The sequence below is a fragment of the Podarcis bocagei genome (assembly GCF_964188305.1).
Source record: "Podarcis bocagei genome assembly, chromosome: 5".
Lineage (NCBI taxonomy): Eukaryota > Metazoa > Chordata > Lepidosauria > Squamata > Lacertidae > Podarcis > Podarcis bocagei.
Genome location: NC_138129.1, coordinates 60,221,525 through 60,237,409, shown reverse-complemented (window position 1 = coordinate 60,237,409; position 15,885 = coordinate 60,221,525). Strand labels below are relative to the sequence as shown.

General features: G+C 42.9%; 1 protein-coding gene across 1 annotated transcript; it reads right to left on the bottom strand.

The window, feature by feature from the left end:
• Window positions 1–750: 750 nt before the first annotated feature.
• Window positions 751–15,841, bottom strand: CIMAP2 (ciliary microtubule associated protein 2). Its single transcript, XM_081195424.1, has 10 exons — window positions 15,703–15,841; window positions 13,159–13,246; window positions 10,469–10,639; window positions 9,254–9,376; window positions 6,456–6,584; window positions 6,048–6,191; window positions 4,752–4,916; window positions 4,043–4,171; window positions 1,538–1,668; window positions 751–1,063 (listed from the first exon to the last, which is right to left on the bottom strand). The coding sequence occupies exons 1-10, from the start codon at window positions 15,753–15,755 to the stop codon at window positions 1,018–1,020; spliced, it is 1,179 nt and encodes a 392-aa protein (XP_081051550.1). The 5' UTR covers window positions 15,756–15,841; the 3' UTR covers window positions 751–1,017.
• Between the last annotated feature and the right edge of the window lie 44 nt (window positions 15,842–15,885).

The window sequence follows — 15,885 nt, the reverse complement described above, 5'->3', positions numbered from 1 at the left end:
TTAAAGGAATTGACAGAATGAATTAATACTTCAATTCCTTGTGCTTCAGTACTATCTAATTCAGAAGTAACGAATATGTGCCCTCTTAACATTGTTGACCTCATGGTCGGGGATGATGGTCCTTGTAGTTGCATCAACATCTGGAAAGCATCCTGTTGGCTCATGTTGGTCTAGTTAAATAGAATGTTTCATACACCAAATAGGATCGAACCATTTAGTGTTCAAATGCTGTGACAGTCAATGCTACCCTATGAGATCTCTAGGGAATATGCCCACCCACAAAAAAGCAAGAAAATGTTCAGTGGTGTTAATCATCAATGAAACAACAAATTGATAGGAAACACAACTACTTGTATTCATGCCAATCATCCCTGTCGGGATACAGTCTTATATCTAGCAACTGCTGCTATTTCTGTTCGTGTGACTGCATTGAAGGATTGCACAAGGTTTATATGTGTACATACATTGTACACCTGCCAAGTTAACTTCAGGTATTACACTGGAGCCAAGAAGCTCCTCCTCCTCCATCACCATCAACCAGCATGTATTGGTGCTTCTGATACGAGTTCAGACTTTCCAGGTAGATCCCTGGCAGAGGAGAGGCACTTTAAAAACACCTGACCCTGATTGTCTGCAATATTTGGAGGAACTAGTAGCAACTGCAAACTGTGCTTTCTTTACTCATACAACTGACTAGTACAATTATTATTTTTTGTTGGTGTTGACTACTTGTAACAGTAAGCAGTTCAGTTTGTGTCTAGCATTTTTAATATTGATATAATTACATCAGCATGCTGGTTTTCAAAAAACACATTAACCATATTCCACCAAGTGTCTTGATTTGAGTGTTATACATAATTACCAAGAAATGATTGTAGGTGGGTACGGGATACGATATAGCAAATGTTGAGGTGTCTGTGTCCTCTTGGCAGGATTTTTTTATGGACATTAACCAGAAATGCAGCTGATACCTGGTGACTTAACTATGTTTCAGGAAGCAACATGGCTTCAGGTGGATTAACAGAGTTTTTGGAGGCCTTTATTAACAGGCGTAATCCTCTCCCTGAAAAAGAAGATTGAATTGTTAGAACAGTAAGCCAGCAAAATGTTTACCTTCAAAGAGATGCAAATGAGCTGAAAATTGCACCCAATTCAAGAATTAATTTTAGGAATTCTAGTTAAGCTCCACTCCTTCTGGGTTCTAGTTTATTGTTCCCCTGGTTTGTTTAGCCTTACAGAAGCAGAATGGGCAACATCTTTTTATCTCCACATGAGACATTTTCACTCTAAACGCTTCCTGTCCCACTGGCCTGAGCCAAATCCTCAACATTTCACAAGCCCAATTCTATTACTATTCTAGATCCTGAAAAGTTTCCAAATTCTAAAACTAAGTTACAATCAAAACTTGTCATCCAAAACAAGGCATGCAAATTAGGCCAAGTGTACAAATTCGAATGAATTGCTCAAGCACAATTTCACGTACTGCTAGAACTTAGAAGTTGCTGCTTCCTCTGTGTTTTGTAATTTTTTTACTTACTGTAAGCACTTGTCCCTCTCCAGGTTACTAAGGTAACGCTGTGTATCATGCATATAAAGCGAACGGTATCTGATCTTCTTTCGGTATTTCTCATGTTTCATAGTATCATAGCGGCCAACTCCAACTGGGTTCTATAAACAGGAAAGCAGACAAGGAGCAGCTTTGGGTATCCTGAGATGCAGATCTGTAAAGCCCTTGAGCATCCACTTCTTGTCTGGCCAATGGAATGAAAGTAAGCTCATGCTGGGGAGATGAATGGGCATTAAGCATCCCCTCTGTGCAAAATCCCCTTTTGGCATTAGACAGTAGAAGGGCAAAATGCACAGGTTTGGACTACTTTCACAACTGCTTGTTAATGTTCCCTGTTATGTCTGAGACTTTTTGATTTTTGTGAGTGACATCATGAATGTTCAGCTGCACTATAGTGAAGATGATACCACCTCTCATCTTTATAACATTGGAACAGACATCCACCTCATTGATACCCAATATATATCTACATATCTTGTCGTAAGGTCCTCCAGATGTTGGTGGACTACAACTTCCATCGTCCATGGACATTGGTCATGCTGGGGCTGATGGGAGTTGTAGTTCAACATACAGAGAGCCACAGACTCCCCCCACATGTCTTAAAGGAAGACTTCTGATCCTCTCAAAGGGAGAATGGGTTGAAAGAATTGTGAACATAGCCTTAAAGGCTTTGACATCACAATCCAAAGGCTCACTCCACTTGTTCATGAATCTCTGTAAGTGCAGTGGATTAGTCTAATGAGTAGAATGATTTCAAACCAATCTATTTGGACAATATACCAATGGCTTGACCCTATATTAGGCCATGCCATCTAGTCCTCCAACAGCCCTCCCCCCCCCCCACGATTTCACACTGGGATTCCTGTCACCAGAAATGTCAGTGGCCCTGCTAGAGGGAAATGTTCCACAATCCACCTAGCCTTTTATTGGGGGCAAAGCCTTCTCCCTTGCTGCTGTTAGGAAGTTGCCTAAAAAATAAATTGGCCCATGTAATTCAGCACTGTCTGCACTGACTGGGAGCCGCTGTCCAGGGTTTCAGGTGAAAGTCCACCCACCCACTGACTGAGAATGACAAACATTGGACCTGGGACCTTTGGCATGCCAAACACTGGCTCTTCTTCTGAGCTATGCCTCTTTTCCAATGTTGCCATTAGTACAATTGCTGTAGGGAGAGGCCATGTATCTAAAACGCCTCTGCAAAGGGTCCTCCCCGTCCCCTTGGGGTAAGAATGGCAGTAGAACAGAGAGAGGCTGTTCCGGCTATCAACAACACCCCATTTGCATGTTTTGTACTTGAGAACATCAATCCCTTCTTTCATTTCCATATGTGTACAAGAATTCTCATTCATTTTGCTAACTCTGGCTATTTGAACCCAGATCGCTGAGCAGGCCCCTCTGAAGTAGGCTTTTTTTAGATGTCCCAGTGGCCAGAGCAAAACGATTTGCTCCTCCATTGCATTAAAAACTCTCGAACCGCCGGCAGGTAAGTTCAGTTCTCTGCCAACTTTATCCGTGACACTTAATCACCACCAGCAAAGTTCCCCATCAATTATGAAAGAGCCCTTCATTCTTGACCTCTTTTAAGTTCCCTGCTCTCCAGGATCAAGGAGAGAGAACAAACCCTGCCTGGGAGTCCTTACCTGTTCCCTAAGTGGAAGTGAACTCTTTCAAATGAAAGCTTTCGCTGACTGAGTCCTCCCAGCTTTGTTCCAGTTCACCACAGGAACCCAGAAAAGATGAATGCAGATGATACAAGAAAGGGCACAAGGAGAAGGAGGAACAGAGCCAGCGCCATCCCTTTGGCACATCATTACTAAAAGGAGTTTTAGCCTATCAGCAAAAGGGATGCGGCACTATCAAACAATCTAAAATAGATTCCCTCAACCCAGCACAGAGTAAGGGGCACTTGAGCCTAGTGGAGACAAAAGTATTTTATTTGAGCACTGCAAAATTCCTGATCATAAATGTGTTTGCTTGGGGGGAAATAGTCCTACTTCTAAGTAAGTACACATAGGAGCGTGGTCAAAGTATAAGGCAGGGATGGCCGGATGTGTGTGTGGCCCCACCTGCAACTTGGCAGTGGCAGAGGAAATGTTTCCAACCAATCCAATTCTCTGCCACTTCACCATTCGTGCCTTTGCCATGCTTCCTGGTGGGCTCATGTGAGATATCCATTGCTCCATTGAGCCCCTTCTCAGGACAGGCAAATCTATCCATTTTGATTTCTCTCCGTTTCTCATTTTCCCATTTAGTACATACATTACTTGGCAGGAGAACTGCACTGGAATATCTGGAGAAGTGCAAATTTTGAAAGATGGCTGTGTTTTGATTTCCATAGTTTTTCAGGAAGGGCAAGTTAGGTAGCTGCACCTTTATATGCAAACTGAATTCAAATTCTCTCCCTTTCTGCCACTGGGAAAATTACGGTAAGCGGTCTTTCTTAGTCAAACTCTGATCATATAATTTCCCACTCACAGCATTTCCAACAAACAGACGGTATGCTTTCCTGTCAAATCTTTTTGCACCAATCCAGAACGGTGGCTGATTTTCATACTCTTTTCTCTTGATGGGCTTTATGTCGTATGAGCCTGGCCCTGTCTGGTACTGTAACAAGTAAAATAAATTACTTTGAACCAGTGAATACAACAGTTGTGTAGCAGCACAAAGAGTATAGAAAAGTATCCTGGGGGAGATACAGCTAGCTACATTGAGCCAGAGACACAGCACAACGTTTTGCTAGAGATTCCCCTTGTTCACTTGACTAGCAATATTGTGTGATTGAGTGCTTACCAGTTTGGAAGTCACATAAAATACTGGCTTCTATGTACTTGGAGCAAGATACGCCTATGACATTTATGAAACAAAGGTTGAAACACAACCACCAAAACATATTAATTTGATGCTATCTCACAATGGACTCTGCCCCCAAACCCCTAGACTCCAGGTGCGTGGCTAGTTGCCCTCAACTCTGCTTGGTTGATTAGCTGCAGTTCGGCATCTACCTAAAGCTGAGGAGTTAGTTCTATAATAGCCTGGGGCCCGTAGTAGACTGCCCTAGCAGCCTGTTTGTTCTTTGATGTTTGTTCCCCACTCACCCTTTTCACCTCACACAACTTCCCAACCCTGCCATCCGGAAGAAACTGGCACTGTGATTGCAACCAAGAAGCAATGGAAAGTCACCTACTTGTTCACGTGGACACTGGCTGACAGTGGCCCAGAAGATCCGATCGGAGGGGCACTTGGGATTCCAAACAAGACTGCCGAAAGTGCCGTGCTTCCTTTTATCCCTTGATTCTAGTTCTTCCAGGAAGCTCTTCAATGTGGTGCCACTCAGTTCGATGGACTTTTTCTAGAAACATTAAACAAGGAAAGGAGACAGTTGTACCTTGGATCTCGAACACCTGGCAACTCAAATGTTTTGGCTCCCGAATGCCACAAACCCAGATTCCGTTCAACAGCCAAGGTACAACTGTATATCAAATCTGTACAATTTTACAAAAGGAGGAGGAGGAGAAGGAAGAAAGTCACCTGAGGGTACTCTTGTTGCTGTTCTTTCATGGAATACAGTTATAATTTTCACACGCCACACACATACACACAAGCTCAATAATCTGAAGGAAGATTGTATCAGGTTCAATGATCTTATATAAAATGAATTTTCAACATGCATTGTGTAGGCTTACAACAGTTAAAATGCACGTAATGCAATTGAATTTGTTGAACTGTAGAATCTGCCCTGATTCTGCTTTTCCTCTACCACCGCTGATTGACTGCTTTTTCTATACAGTTTTCATTCAACCTGTAAATTTATCCATTTTGGAAAAGGAAAGCAATGCAATATTTATCACTGGCAGAAAATTTAGAAGAAAGGGCCATCCCCAAGATTTCCTATGCCCACCCTCCTCCAAACAGCTGCAGTTATTTGCATTGTTTAGCCTCAGATCCATCTGTAGTATTGTATAATACAAGATTTGTTGTAAGGGTGCTGAGATAATTAATGGAATATGCGGTGTATTGGAACACTTGTGACAAAATGCTAAATAAGTACTTAATCATCAATATAATCGGAATAGTTTGCTCACCCTGGTCTGGAGTGTTAGAAACATTAAAAACAATATTACAGTGGAGACATTTGAACTCTTACAAATGCCTGTCTAATAATTTAGACATTTTTCATCTGAATCACCAGTGTTCCAAGTAGCAGAACCTGACAGAACACAAAACTTCAAAATTCAACACATACAAAATTATTTCTTTTTGTGTTTCTATATTTTCTTCTTTTTAAAGACAATCAGAATCTTCTTTAATTCCATTACTCCAAAAGTTGGAGGCTTAAAAGAAGCAGTGTGGGGAAGGTTCATGGATTTTCTGATGTTTTGCCAGTCAATCTGAAGTTTGGCAACTCTATCATTTGAATTACTAACCAGCAACATGACGCTTTAAAAAAAAGTTTGCAAGCAAAGAAGATGAGCGTACATACATCAGTAGCGTAATGCCCACAGACAATAGGCTTTGACCTGTCTCCTGTGAAGGTTTCATAAGGGCCTTTTAAGCTGACCACGCGTTTCAGCATCTCATCCATCCCATTTTTGATATTGTAGGTGCCAGGTCCCAAACCACTTCCCTGAAATCAAGGATTAAGAAAGTATTAGGGAGAGCCTTCTTAAGCAGTTTGCAAAAGTGTAGCATCTGTTGCGTTGAATAGGCAAGGACTTGGTCCTGATGTGGCTGTAGTTGTATGAAACTACATGGGATAATAATCCCGTGCCAAAGGTATGGTATGGGAATGCGATCCCGTATCAGCAACACAAGCCTTCTCCAGCCAGTTCAACAGGAAGACTTTGAAGATTGAGAGCAGCTAAGCAGAGAACTAAGAAACTAAACTTGCCACATTGGGAAAGGCGAAGCATTTTGAAGTTTTACTGTCCATTATTCCAAGTGCAGTCACAGAGCGTTTTTCCTTTTTATCCAGGGCAGCATAAGGATTTCCATAGGTTCCTGGGCCAGGATAACATTCCTAGGATGTTAGGGTGGAGAGAAAGAGAGAGAGAGAGAGAGAGAGAGAGAGAGAGAGCATTAACATAACCACAGCAGAGCAATGCCCATCTCTTATCTGGACTCCACATTGTTTCCAATGGTGCTTCGAGACTGCTGCTGTTTTTGAGCTGAATGCAACCACATGCTGGCAATTTCATGTTATGCAATTATAGTTGATTTTGAGCTCCTGCTCACCAAGTGCATCTTACCAAAATACTGGACATTTTGCATTAAGAGAAATGATGGGGAATTGCACTAGAAAGCACATACATAGTCACATTTATTATGACACCATGTCATCTAACCTTCCTGCAAACAAATCAGACTCTATGTTCATTAAATAGCTAGTGTTGTCTAATCACCTGGCAAACTAATTAGGAGGAATACTCAATAATTATTAGCGAAGTCTTGGGCTGGTAGTTCTTATTTGGTAGGGCTCGTGTGAAAGCAGCAGGCATTCAAAGGGTGGAGCTTTCCCCAGCAATTGGATGGGGCAATGGGAAAAGTTTCACCTACAGAATGAATTTCTGCTTGTCACACTGCTGTTAAAGGTACAGAAGGCCTGCCAGAGGAAAAACTCTAGATCAGAGATGGGAAACGTGTGACCCTTCAGATTTTGTTAGGCTACAACTCCCATCATCCCTGACCCTGGGTCACACTGGCTGGGGCTGATGGAGTCCAACAACATCTGGAGGGCCACAGGTTATTAATCCCCGCCTTGCTGTTTTCTGCTACATGTACATAAGCTGGTTCTTCATGTCTACCAATTGCTTCCTAGTTGCCTCTTGCAGAGGAAATAGCTCAGGTTCGTGTAGGAAGGCAAGGAGCCTTCCCTTGACTTCAGGAGCAAGGAGGTGCTATGAGAAAACACCCTTTAAAAAAAACCCACACACACACACACTTTTACTGAGATTTGTATCAGCTACAAAAACAACCAAAACCTCGCACAGACTAGAGTATTACATATGTCCATATCCTTTGATACTTTAAGACAGTTTCCCTTTTGTGGTACTATTGATATCATCTTTGCTACTGTGACCTAAGTGAGGGTAGAAAAACCTGGCTTTTTGGAATATGTTGATTATAGAAAAACATTACAAAAACAATTCCTGGAAATTCTGCACAATACTTCAGAACAAAGAAAACAGTACAACGCAATGAATAATACTGCGATTAAAGGTATTTTGCAGGCAAAGCAATCTTTCCAGCAGTTAAGAGTTGTAGTACTTTTTTTTTTTAATGTGTTTCACCTACTAATCCACTGTGAGTCACTCTTGCTTCATAAATGTGTCAGTCCGGTGATGAATAATTTTTATTTTGCTGGTGCTAAACCACAAAACCATTGGAAGGCAGCCAATATATCTGCCCTTCATTCCCACCTCCATGATTCACAAGGAATGGAAGATGTGCGGACAGCTGAATCTTGAGCCTTTCACCACGCCAACTCTCCATCTACATCAAAACCTTTCTTTTTTTACGACACAAGCTCAGTTGTTGTAGCACTACAACTCCCATTATTCCTCACTGTTGGCTATTCTGGCTGGGAATAATGGGACTTGGGAGCCCAATACATATGGAGGACCACAGGCTTCCCACCCCTACCTACGGACTCCTGAGGTAATGAGCAGGTGGTAGACTCTACAGGTGATAGGAGCAGAGGAAGGAGGAATGTACACACTGAAAGGAGCACAAAGCAGGTGACCATAGCAATGGCAGCCATTAGTACATGCATAATGGCTGCAATCTCATTTATGACACATTAGAACAAGGGGGTTTTAGATGTTGAGCCAAATGTAAACCCAGAGGCGGTTTTAAGGTAGTGTGACCAGTTCGGCTGCACTGGGCACTGTGCTGCTGGGGGCATCACAACAATGCTGTAGAGCGGAGCAAGAGAGGTGGAAGGTGCCAAATTTTAGTGTCACACAGGGCGCCACTGTAATTTGAGAACCCACGGTCCACCTCTGGTAACCCCCCCTAGTAGGAACAAAACCCAAATGGTTGACTTCTGTATGCTGATGCTGCAGTCCCACCCGCCTTTCTTGATGCTCTGGAGAGACATAGGCTCACATTACTGGGGACAGTGGCTTCACGGTCTGGTTTCTCTAAGCCTACTTTTCAGCCTAGACCCATAACGTAGGTTTTAAAGACCGAATGTTCTTGGTAGGTTGTCAACTCTCCTTTTTTAGCAGAGGTTGGATGGCCATCTGTCATGGATGCTTTAGTTGAGATTCCTGCATTGCAGGGGGTTGAAGCAGATGAGCATAGAGTCGGGGATCCCTTCCAACTCTATGATTCCTTTAAAATGGAGACAATTTCTTTTAATAAAAATCTCTATTATTTTCATAATGGAATATGTTGGCGTGGTGAATGGCTCAAGATTCAGCTGTCCACACATCTTCCATTCCATGTGAATCATGGAGGCGGGAATGCATAATGGAATATGTTTTGCATCAATACGGAATTGCACCACAACTGGTGGTTTGAAAGACAGGATCAAAGGAACCAAGACAAACAAATAAAACCCCACAATCCAGGTAACAAAGTTGAAGACGATACTAAAAATAGAAAATTCAAAGTAGATATGGCAAAAACCATTTGCAAAGAATGATGCATTTCACACAATTCATTCTGACAAGGACAGATGCCTACCCTGATGCGGTCTTTAAATCTCACTGCTCCGGTGTCACATATTCCTCTAATGCTGTGTGGACGTTTCTCTTGGAGTTGTAGAAAATCTGAGTACTCATAAGTCCCAGGACCCAGCTTTGCTTTCTTGGAGAGAGAAAGGATGCACGTGAATAGGGTTAAGAGATGGCATGTGCAGCTTTAAAACAGCCATCTGGTATGTGGAGTTTGTGGCAGCACAGGAATGAGGTGGAGCATAGCTCCAGGCTTTATTTTATTTTTCACAGCAGATTGTGCCCCCGGCTAGTGGCAGAAACTAGGGTGGCGGTGATTGAAAGGTAGGTCTGACCTGGTACATGACCCCTTTGTTAGGGAAGCCAGGCTCAGATATGAATGTCATAATTCATCAGGAGTTATTCTGGAGTGTATATGCCAAATATTGGAAATAACTGTGTTATATATAATTGGCAGATAGAAGAGTGGAAGCACCTCTTTTTAATCTTTTTTTGTTTTTGCTTCCTTCCTACTTAGTTTTTGATAGTATTTTATTAATATTAAATAATACTGCTTATGGTTAAGATAAAGGTAAATGACCCCTGGATGGTTAAGTCCAGTCAAAGGTGATTATGGCATGTGGCACTTCTCTCACTTCAGGCCGAGGGAGCCAGCGTTTGTCCACAGACAGCTTTCCGGGTCATGTGGCCAACATGACTAAACTGCTACTGGCACAACGGAACACCGTGATGGAAGCCAGAGCACATGGAAATGCTGTTTACCTTCCCGCCACAGCGGTACCTATTTATCTACTTGCACAGGTATGTTTTTGAACTGCTAGGTTGGCAGGAGCGGGGACAGAGCAACAGGAGCTCACCCTTTCACACAGATACGAACCACTGACCTTCAGTTCAGCAAGCCCAAGAGGCTCAGTGGTTTAGACCACAATGCCACCCGCGTATTTGCCTGAGAAATAGACAGCGGTGACAAGATTCCCCCTTACACTTGCCTGATGCCCATTGTTACGCTTGATGGGCCTTTCCTTCATATTTCACAATGATAACATTCTTGGTTATATAACAAAGACAAACCACATGCCATTTGGAAAATACTCTTAAAGTTGATACCAGTCTCAGAGAAAACTGTGGGCCCGTGTCCTCGGTTGTATCTGAAATGAAACTAGCTGATATTTTAACCCCTTGACTAAACCAGCATGTAACAAAGAGCTTGAAGCCAAACACTCACCAGAGCTTTCGCCCTGCTGCATATTTCCTTAAAATTGAAATGTGGCATTTTGGTGAGCCTTGCTGCCTCCTGGGCTTTCGCCCAACTAGAGCTTGACATCTTCTTATGCAGATGACTAGAACTGAAGCCTCCATAGTCAATACTGTAGGTGCCTGGTCCTAATTTTCGGTTCTAAAGAAAGATATGGTTATTTTCTGCATTTGCTTGTATAGCTACAGTTCCTTCAAAAAACGGCATCACCAGGGCTAGATAAACTATTAGGTAAAAAGTCTGTACATTCTGAAGCACCCTGGTTCAATGGGTATCCTTCAGCATTAGTTATCCCGTTTCAGCAGGATATTTTAATGTGCTAATGAAGGCATCGACTGATATCTGTTAAACTACAGATATTGCTCTTGGATCTCAATCCACCTACCCACATCACTCATCAATACCTCTGACATCAATACCTCTGACATCCACAAATGAAACCATAATACTCCCTCTCCAGTGTAGCATAATTCATATTCTAGAACGGAATGGAATGGGGTTAGTTGCACCAGCGGGAAAGACACAGAATCATAGAATTGTAAAGTTGGAAGGGACCACGAGGGTCATCTAGTCCAACTCCCTGCAATGTAGGAATCTTTGATTTGAACCCATGACCCTGAGATTAAGAGTCTCATGCTCTACCGACTGAGCTATCATTGTAGAGCAGAAGCAAGTAATAAAATGAGTGGGGGGGGGGAGAAACAGAGGGTATAATAAGTTTCTTCCTTCCGCTACCTTCCGCTACCAGGCGAGGGACTTAGAGGATAGGTGGGGTCACTACTGAGACAGTTATGAAGAATTCCATTTAACACTGGAAATTTAGTATGTACCGGTACCTATAAGTAGTTCAAATTTAACCCACTGTTTACCATCCCTTCTACTTTGTAACAGCTTTCTTGTGGTAATATTCCTCTAAGGTTTTTGACAGGAGGGGTTCAAAGCATTACACTCCCAGAGGGTCCTGTTTCTCCCAGTGCTGCTGCCTTGGATTCAATCTCTCTATCCACATAACGCTTTGACCACCCTTTTGTTGCATTTAACAGACTGACACTTTTCCCCCCTCAGTCACACCACAGCCAACTGAAATCCTAAAACTTCCTCTTAACAAAAACTCTGGCATTAGCTTCTGACTAACCATCACAGAGCTCAGGGAGGGGCTCTTCCCATTTGTTGGCTGCCAGAGAGTCCATTGCTTTCTTGATGGCTCTGTCCCTTCTCTTAGTCCTCTTATAATAGTCTGTCTCCCCAGGTGATTTACCTGCCATGGGAAGCTGGTTTGACGTGTATTTTAACATGCTAAATCCAGCATCTGGCAGCCCACAAGCATTGATTCAATTCTAACACTTACTAAATTCAGGAATGGTGGCTGCTTTGCACCCACAAACTCTGGCACCCAAACTCATAACAATATGATGCCGTCGTCCTTCTGCTCAAGGAGAAGACAACTTTCACCCTCTCCAATAGCAAACTCGGGCTGTGAATGCTGACAGAAATGAAGCTAAAACACAGGCAGTGAAAAACAAGGAGGTGGTGTCATAATGCTTTGAGAGACCCCGAGGTTTCCAGAACTATAAAGGTAAAGGTAAAGGTACCCCTGCCCGTACGGGCCAGTCTTGCCAGACTCTAGGGTTGTGTGCTCATCTCACTCTATAGGCCGGGAGCCAGCGCAGACACTTCCGGGTCACGTGGCCAGCGTGACATCGCTGCTCTGGCGAACCAGAGCCGCACACGGAAACACCGTTTACCTTCCCGCTTTGTAAGCGGTCCCTATTTATCTACTTGCACCCGGGGGTGCTTTCGAACTGCTAGGTTGGCAGGCGCTGGGACCGAACGACAGGAGCGCACCCCGCCGCGGGGATTCGAACCGCCGACCATGCAATCGGCAAGTCCAGAACTATAAACAGTGCTATTTTCTGGGGGGATGCAGGGGTACGCATACCCCTAAACATTTTGTGAATCGAAGTTTGGCCTCATTGAGGGGCAGTATTTCAATATGAGTAGGAAAATGAGAACACCCCTAAACATTTTTTTTAGGCAAAAAGCACTGATTATAAAAGATATTAAATCAGACCCTCAGGGGGCAAAATATCCACCAAAAGGGGGGGAAAGGAGGATCAAGCACATTTAGTAGCCACAGAATGTTGAGTATCAGTTGGAAAGGAAAAGAAAAACTGAAGTGGGGGTGGAATAGCATATCCTGGAGGAAAGCATGGCTGGATAGAACCATGAAAAAGAGCACTCCTATTAGGACTCAGAGTCCCAGTCCATTTCATTAGAGAAAAGCCAAGTATGTCTTGACCGTGCTCTAGAATGATCAAGGAGTGGAATCCCTCTAGGGCTAGGCAATGTACATCTAAATTGGCTTGTATGATACTCCACATGGGTGGCATGCAAGCAACTGCTTCTATGAGCGGACTACTCAAATGAAATAGTTTGACATCACAACAGCAAACTCCCAAGAGATTGTCCCTCTGTAAATAGTCAGTTTGCAGCTATAGTGGGAGACAAAGTTCTGGGTGGTCTAAAGTAAATGCGGGGTAGGGGTGGTGGTGGTGGAGGGAATACTGTACATTAAAAAAATATTGTTCAACCACGCATACAGTAAAACTGAAGACTAGGTTTGCTTTGTGCATGTGAGGCACCCTGAGATATAGACTCACCAAGTCTGAGCAGACCGTTTTGGTGTATGGGGCCTGCAGGTAAGTACTTGGTCTCTTGACATCTGGATAAATTGCTGACACATCAAATCTAGCCAGAGAAATACAAATATGGAGAGCTGAAGGATCCTGCTGGGGCCATTTGAATCAAAGTCATGTAACACAGTTGCTTTCAAAACAATTTTTGACACTCTAGCTATATAACCACAATACAGTAATAGCTTCAGGGTATGTATAGGCAGCCAACCTGTGTTTGGAATGGTGCAGAGTGCTGCTTCAAAATCCAGATCCTGCATCTCAGTGTCTCCAGCAGTGCTATTATTCGAGAAAAAGAGGTGCCAGAACTCCCCTTGTTCTCTCAGAAGGGCAATGGCACCCACCTGAGAGGTGCTGGAACTTGAGTTCCAGCAAATTCCAGCTGAGAAAAAGCCCTGGTCTCCAGTTAATTTGTCTATAAGGTTAGAACCAGTCCAGGTGTTTTGCTGTCTGACTTGGAGCCTGGAGGACAAGATGGTGCCTCCCTCCCCCCACTTCCATATACAGAAGCTAAGCAGGTGGGCACTTGACTCTTACTTCAGTGCTGCCTGGTAATGATGAGCAGCAGCACCCCCCCATCATACCTGAGGGCAGCAGGGGGTACATGCCACTTGGTCCTTCAACACCTTCACACAACTCCTTACCTACCAGCATCTGCTGCCTGAGGTACTTGCCTGTCTGCCTAATAGTAGGACCAGCCCTGTATGAGGTTGTTTCAGAGCTCGATCTGACTTGCAGAATTCTGGCACAGGGTAATCTACATTAAAATCCTTCCCCCTATATGCCTCCCTGCCCCCTGAAATTGGTTCAAGGGGCTGTTGGGAGGATCCCCAGAACAGCACATGAAAGGGGGTGTTTGTTTCATCTGGCAAGCTGGTGTGCTTACAGAGATAAAGCATTTGTAATAGAAGTAACATTTGAATTGAATTTGAAGTGTCTAGTCTAACAGCTGAGGCAAATGGGAAGCCCTCTAAGTTGTGAATTAGTGGTGCCCAACTTGTGACCCTGCAGATGTTGTTGGACTCCTTTTTAAAATGTTTGATGTTTTATGATGCGTTTATATGTGCTGGAAGCCACTCAAAGTTTCTGGGGTAACCCAGCCAGATGGGTGGGAAATAAATAATAAAATTATTATTAGTAGTATAATTATTATTATTTTATTGGCACCAGCCAGTGTGGCCAATGTTCTGGGATGATGGAGTAAAACATCTGCAAGGCCACAGGTTGCACACTCCCGCTATGGAAGGAAACTACAACCCTATTATGTCTTATTATGAGTACATTTGTGCGGTTGAAGTTGTCTTCTATTAAGGAGCCAACAGATCTGTGTTCTAGGTTGATGTGATGCGCAGAATTCAGTTCTGAGCAGGTTCAGGGGTATGTTTGTTTGCTTGTGTAGGATTGTGACTTAGGGTATGTCTACATGGACTTTGAACCAAGATAAAAACAGATCTACAAGACAGAAAGTGTATATGATCCATACTTGTGTGAATATTTGTATGTGACAACTTACATTTCTTGCAAAATTAAAATCCATGGTGAATTATTTGTAAGCATTGTACCACGAACACAAGTGGTATATGAACTGTTGCTTGGTTTTTAAAACACAAAATGCCTGCATTACTCAAAGCTGCCAGAAAAGAGCGCCCTCTGCTCAAAATCCCAGAAATCTGGAAGGATGGCTGTGGTTTCTCTCTCTCTCTCTCTCATTTTTTTTTAAAATTTAACCAGATATCCACATACAGCATCCCAAGAACATAAAAGAAAAAGACAATAAAAACAACAACATCCTCAACAACATCTACATCAAAAAGAAAAAATCCTAAGCACGATGTTAAACACAAAATGACAAACTGAAAATGGTCTTATTACTATAGACCCGACTTCCTGTCCACTCCTTACCTCAGATAATCTTCATTAGTTTACTGCCATTACACCATACATTTGATCAAAATGTAAATACGATTGAACTATGTTATCTCTCACTGCAAACTTAAAACTGCTACTAAAGTTATTCAAATGCTGCGACAGAATTTAAACTGGGATAATTATTTTTCAAGTATATTTTAAAGGCTTCCCATTTTGAAATAAATGCTTGTTTTGATTTGTTCTTTATTTTTTCAGACAGGCTATCTAATTCTGCATATTCCACTAATTTTGAAATCCATTCTTTCTTTGAGGGTATATTATCACTCTTCCAATTTGCTGCTATAAGAACTCTTGCAGCCACCATGGCATATAAAAAAAATTCTTTTGCTTTTTTGGGAATATCCAGGTCTGTAATTCCCAAAAGAAAGGCTTCTGGTGTTTTTCCTAAGGGAAGGATGGCTGTGGTTTCTCAAGTGGGAAAGCCACTCACCACATGCTCAGAGACTCTTATATTTTCCGTCTTTCAGGACTGATCGTTGATAAGCCCTAGCACAAGTTATGCCCTGTCTTCGAGAAGGTGTAATCTTTTTTTTATTTTTTTAAAAAAGAAACCAACCCGATTCCTGTGGGAGCAGCCCTTACCTTGCCGTTTGACTCCAAAAGGGGGCACCTGTGAATCCCTTTGGCTCCTCCATCCTCTGATGCTTGGAGCAGAAGAAGGACAACCCCCTTCCTTCTTGGAGATTGCTTCTGACAAGAGCTCTGGAACTTCACTGCCATGACAACACTAGATGCTTGGCTTTCTGTTTCCAAGTGGCTGGGAGG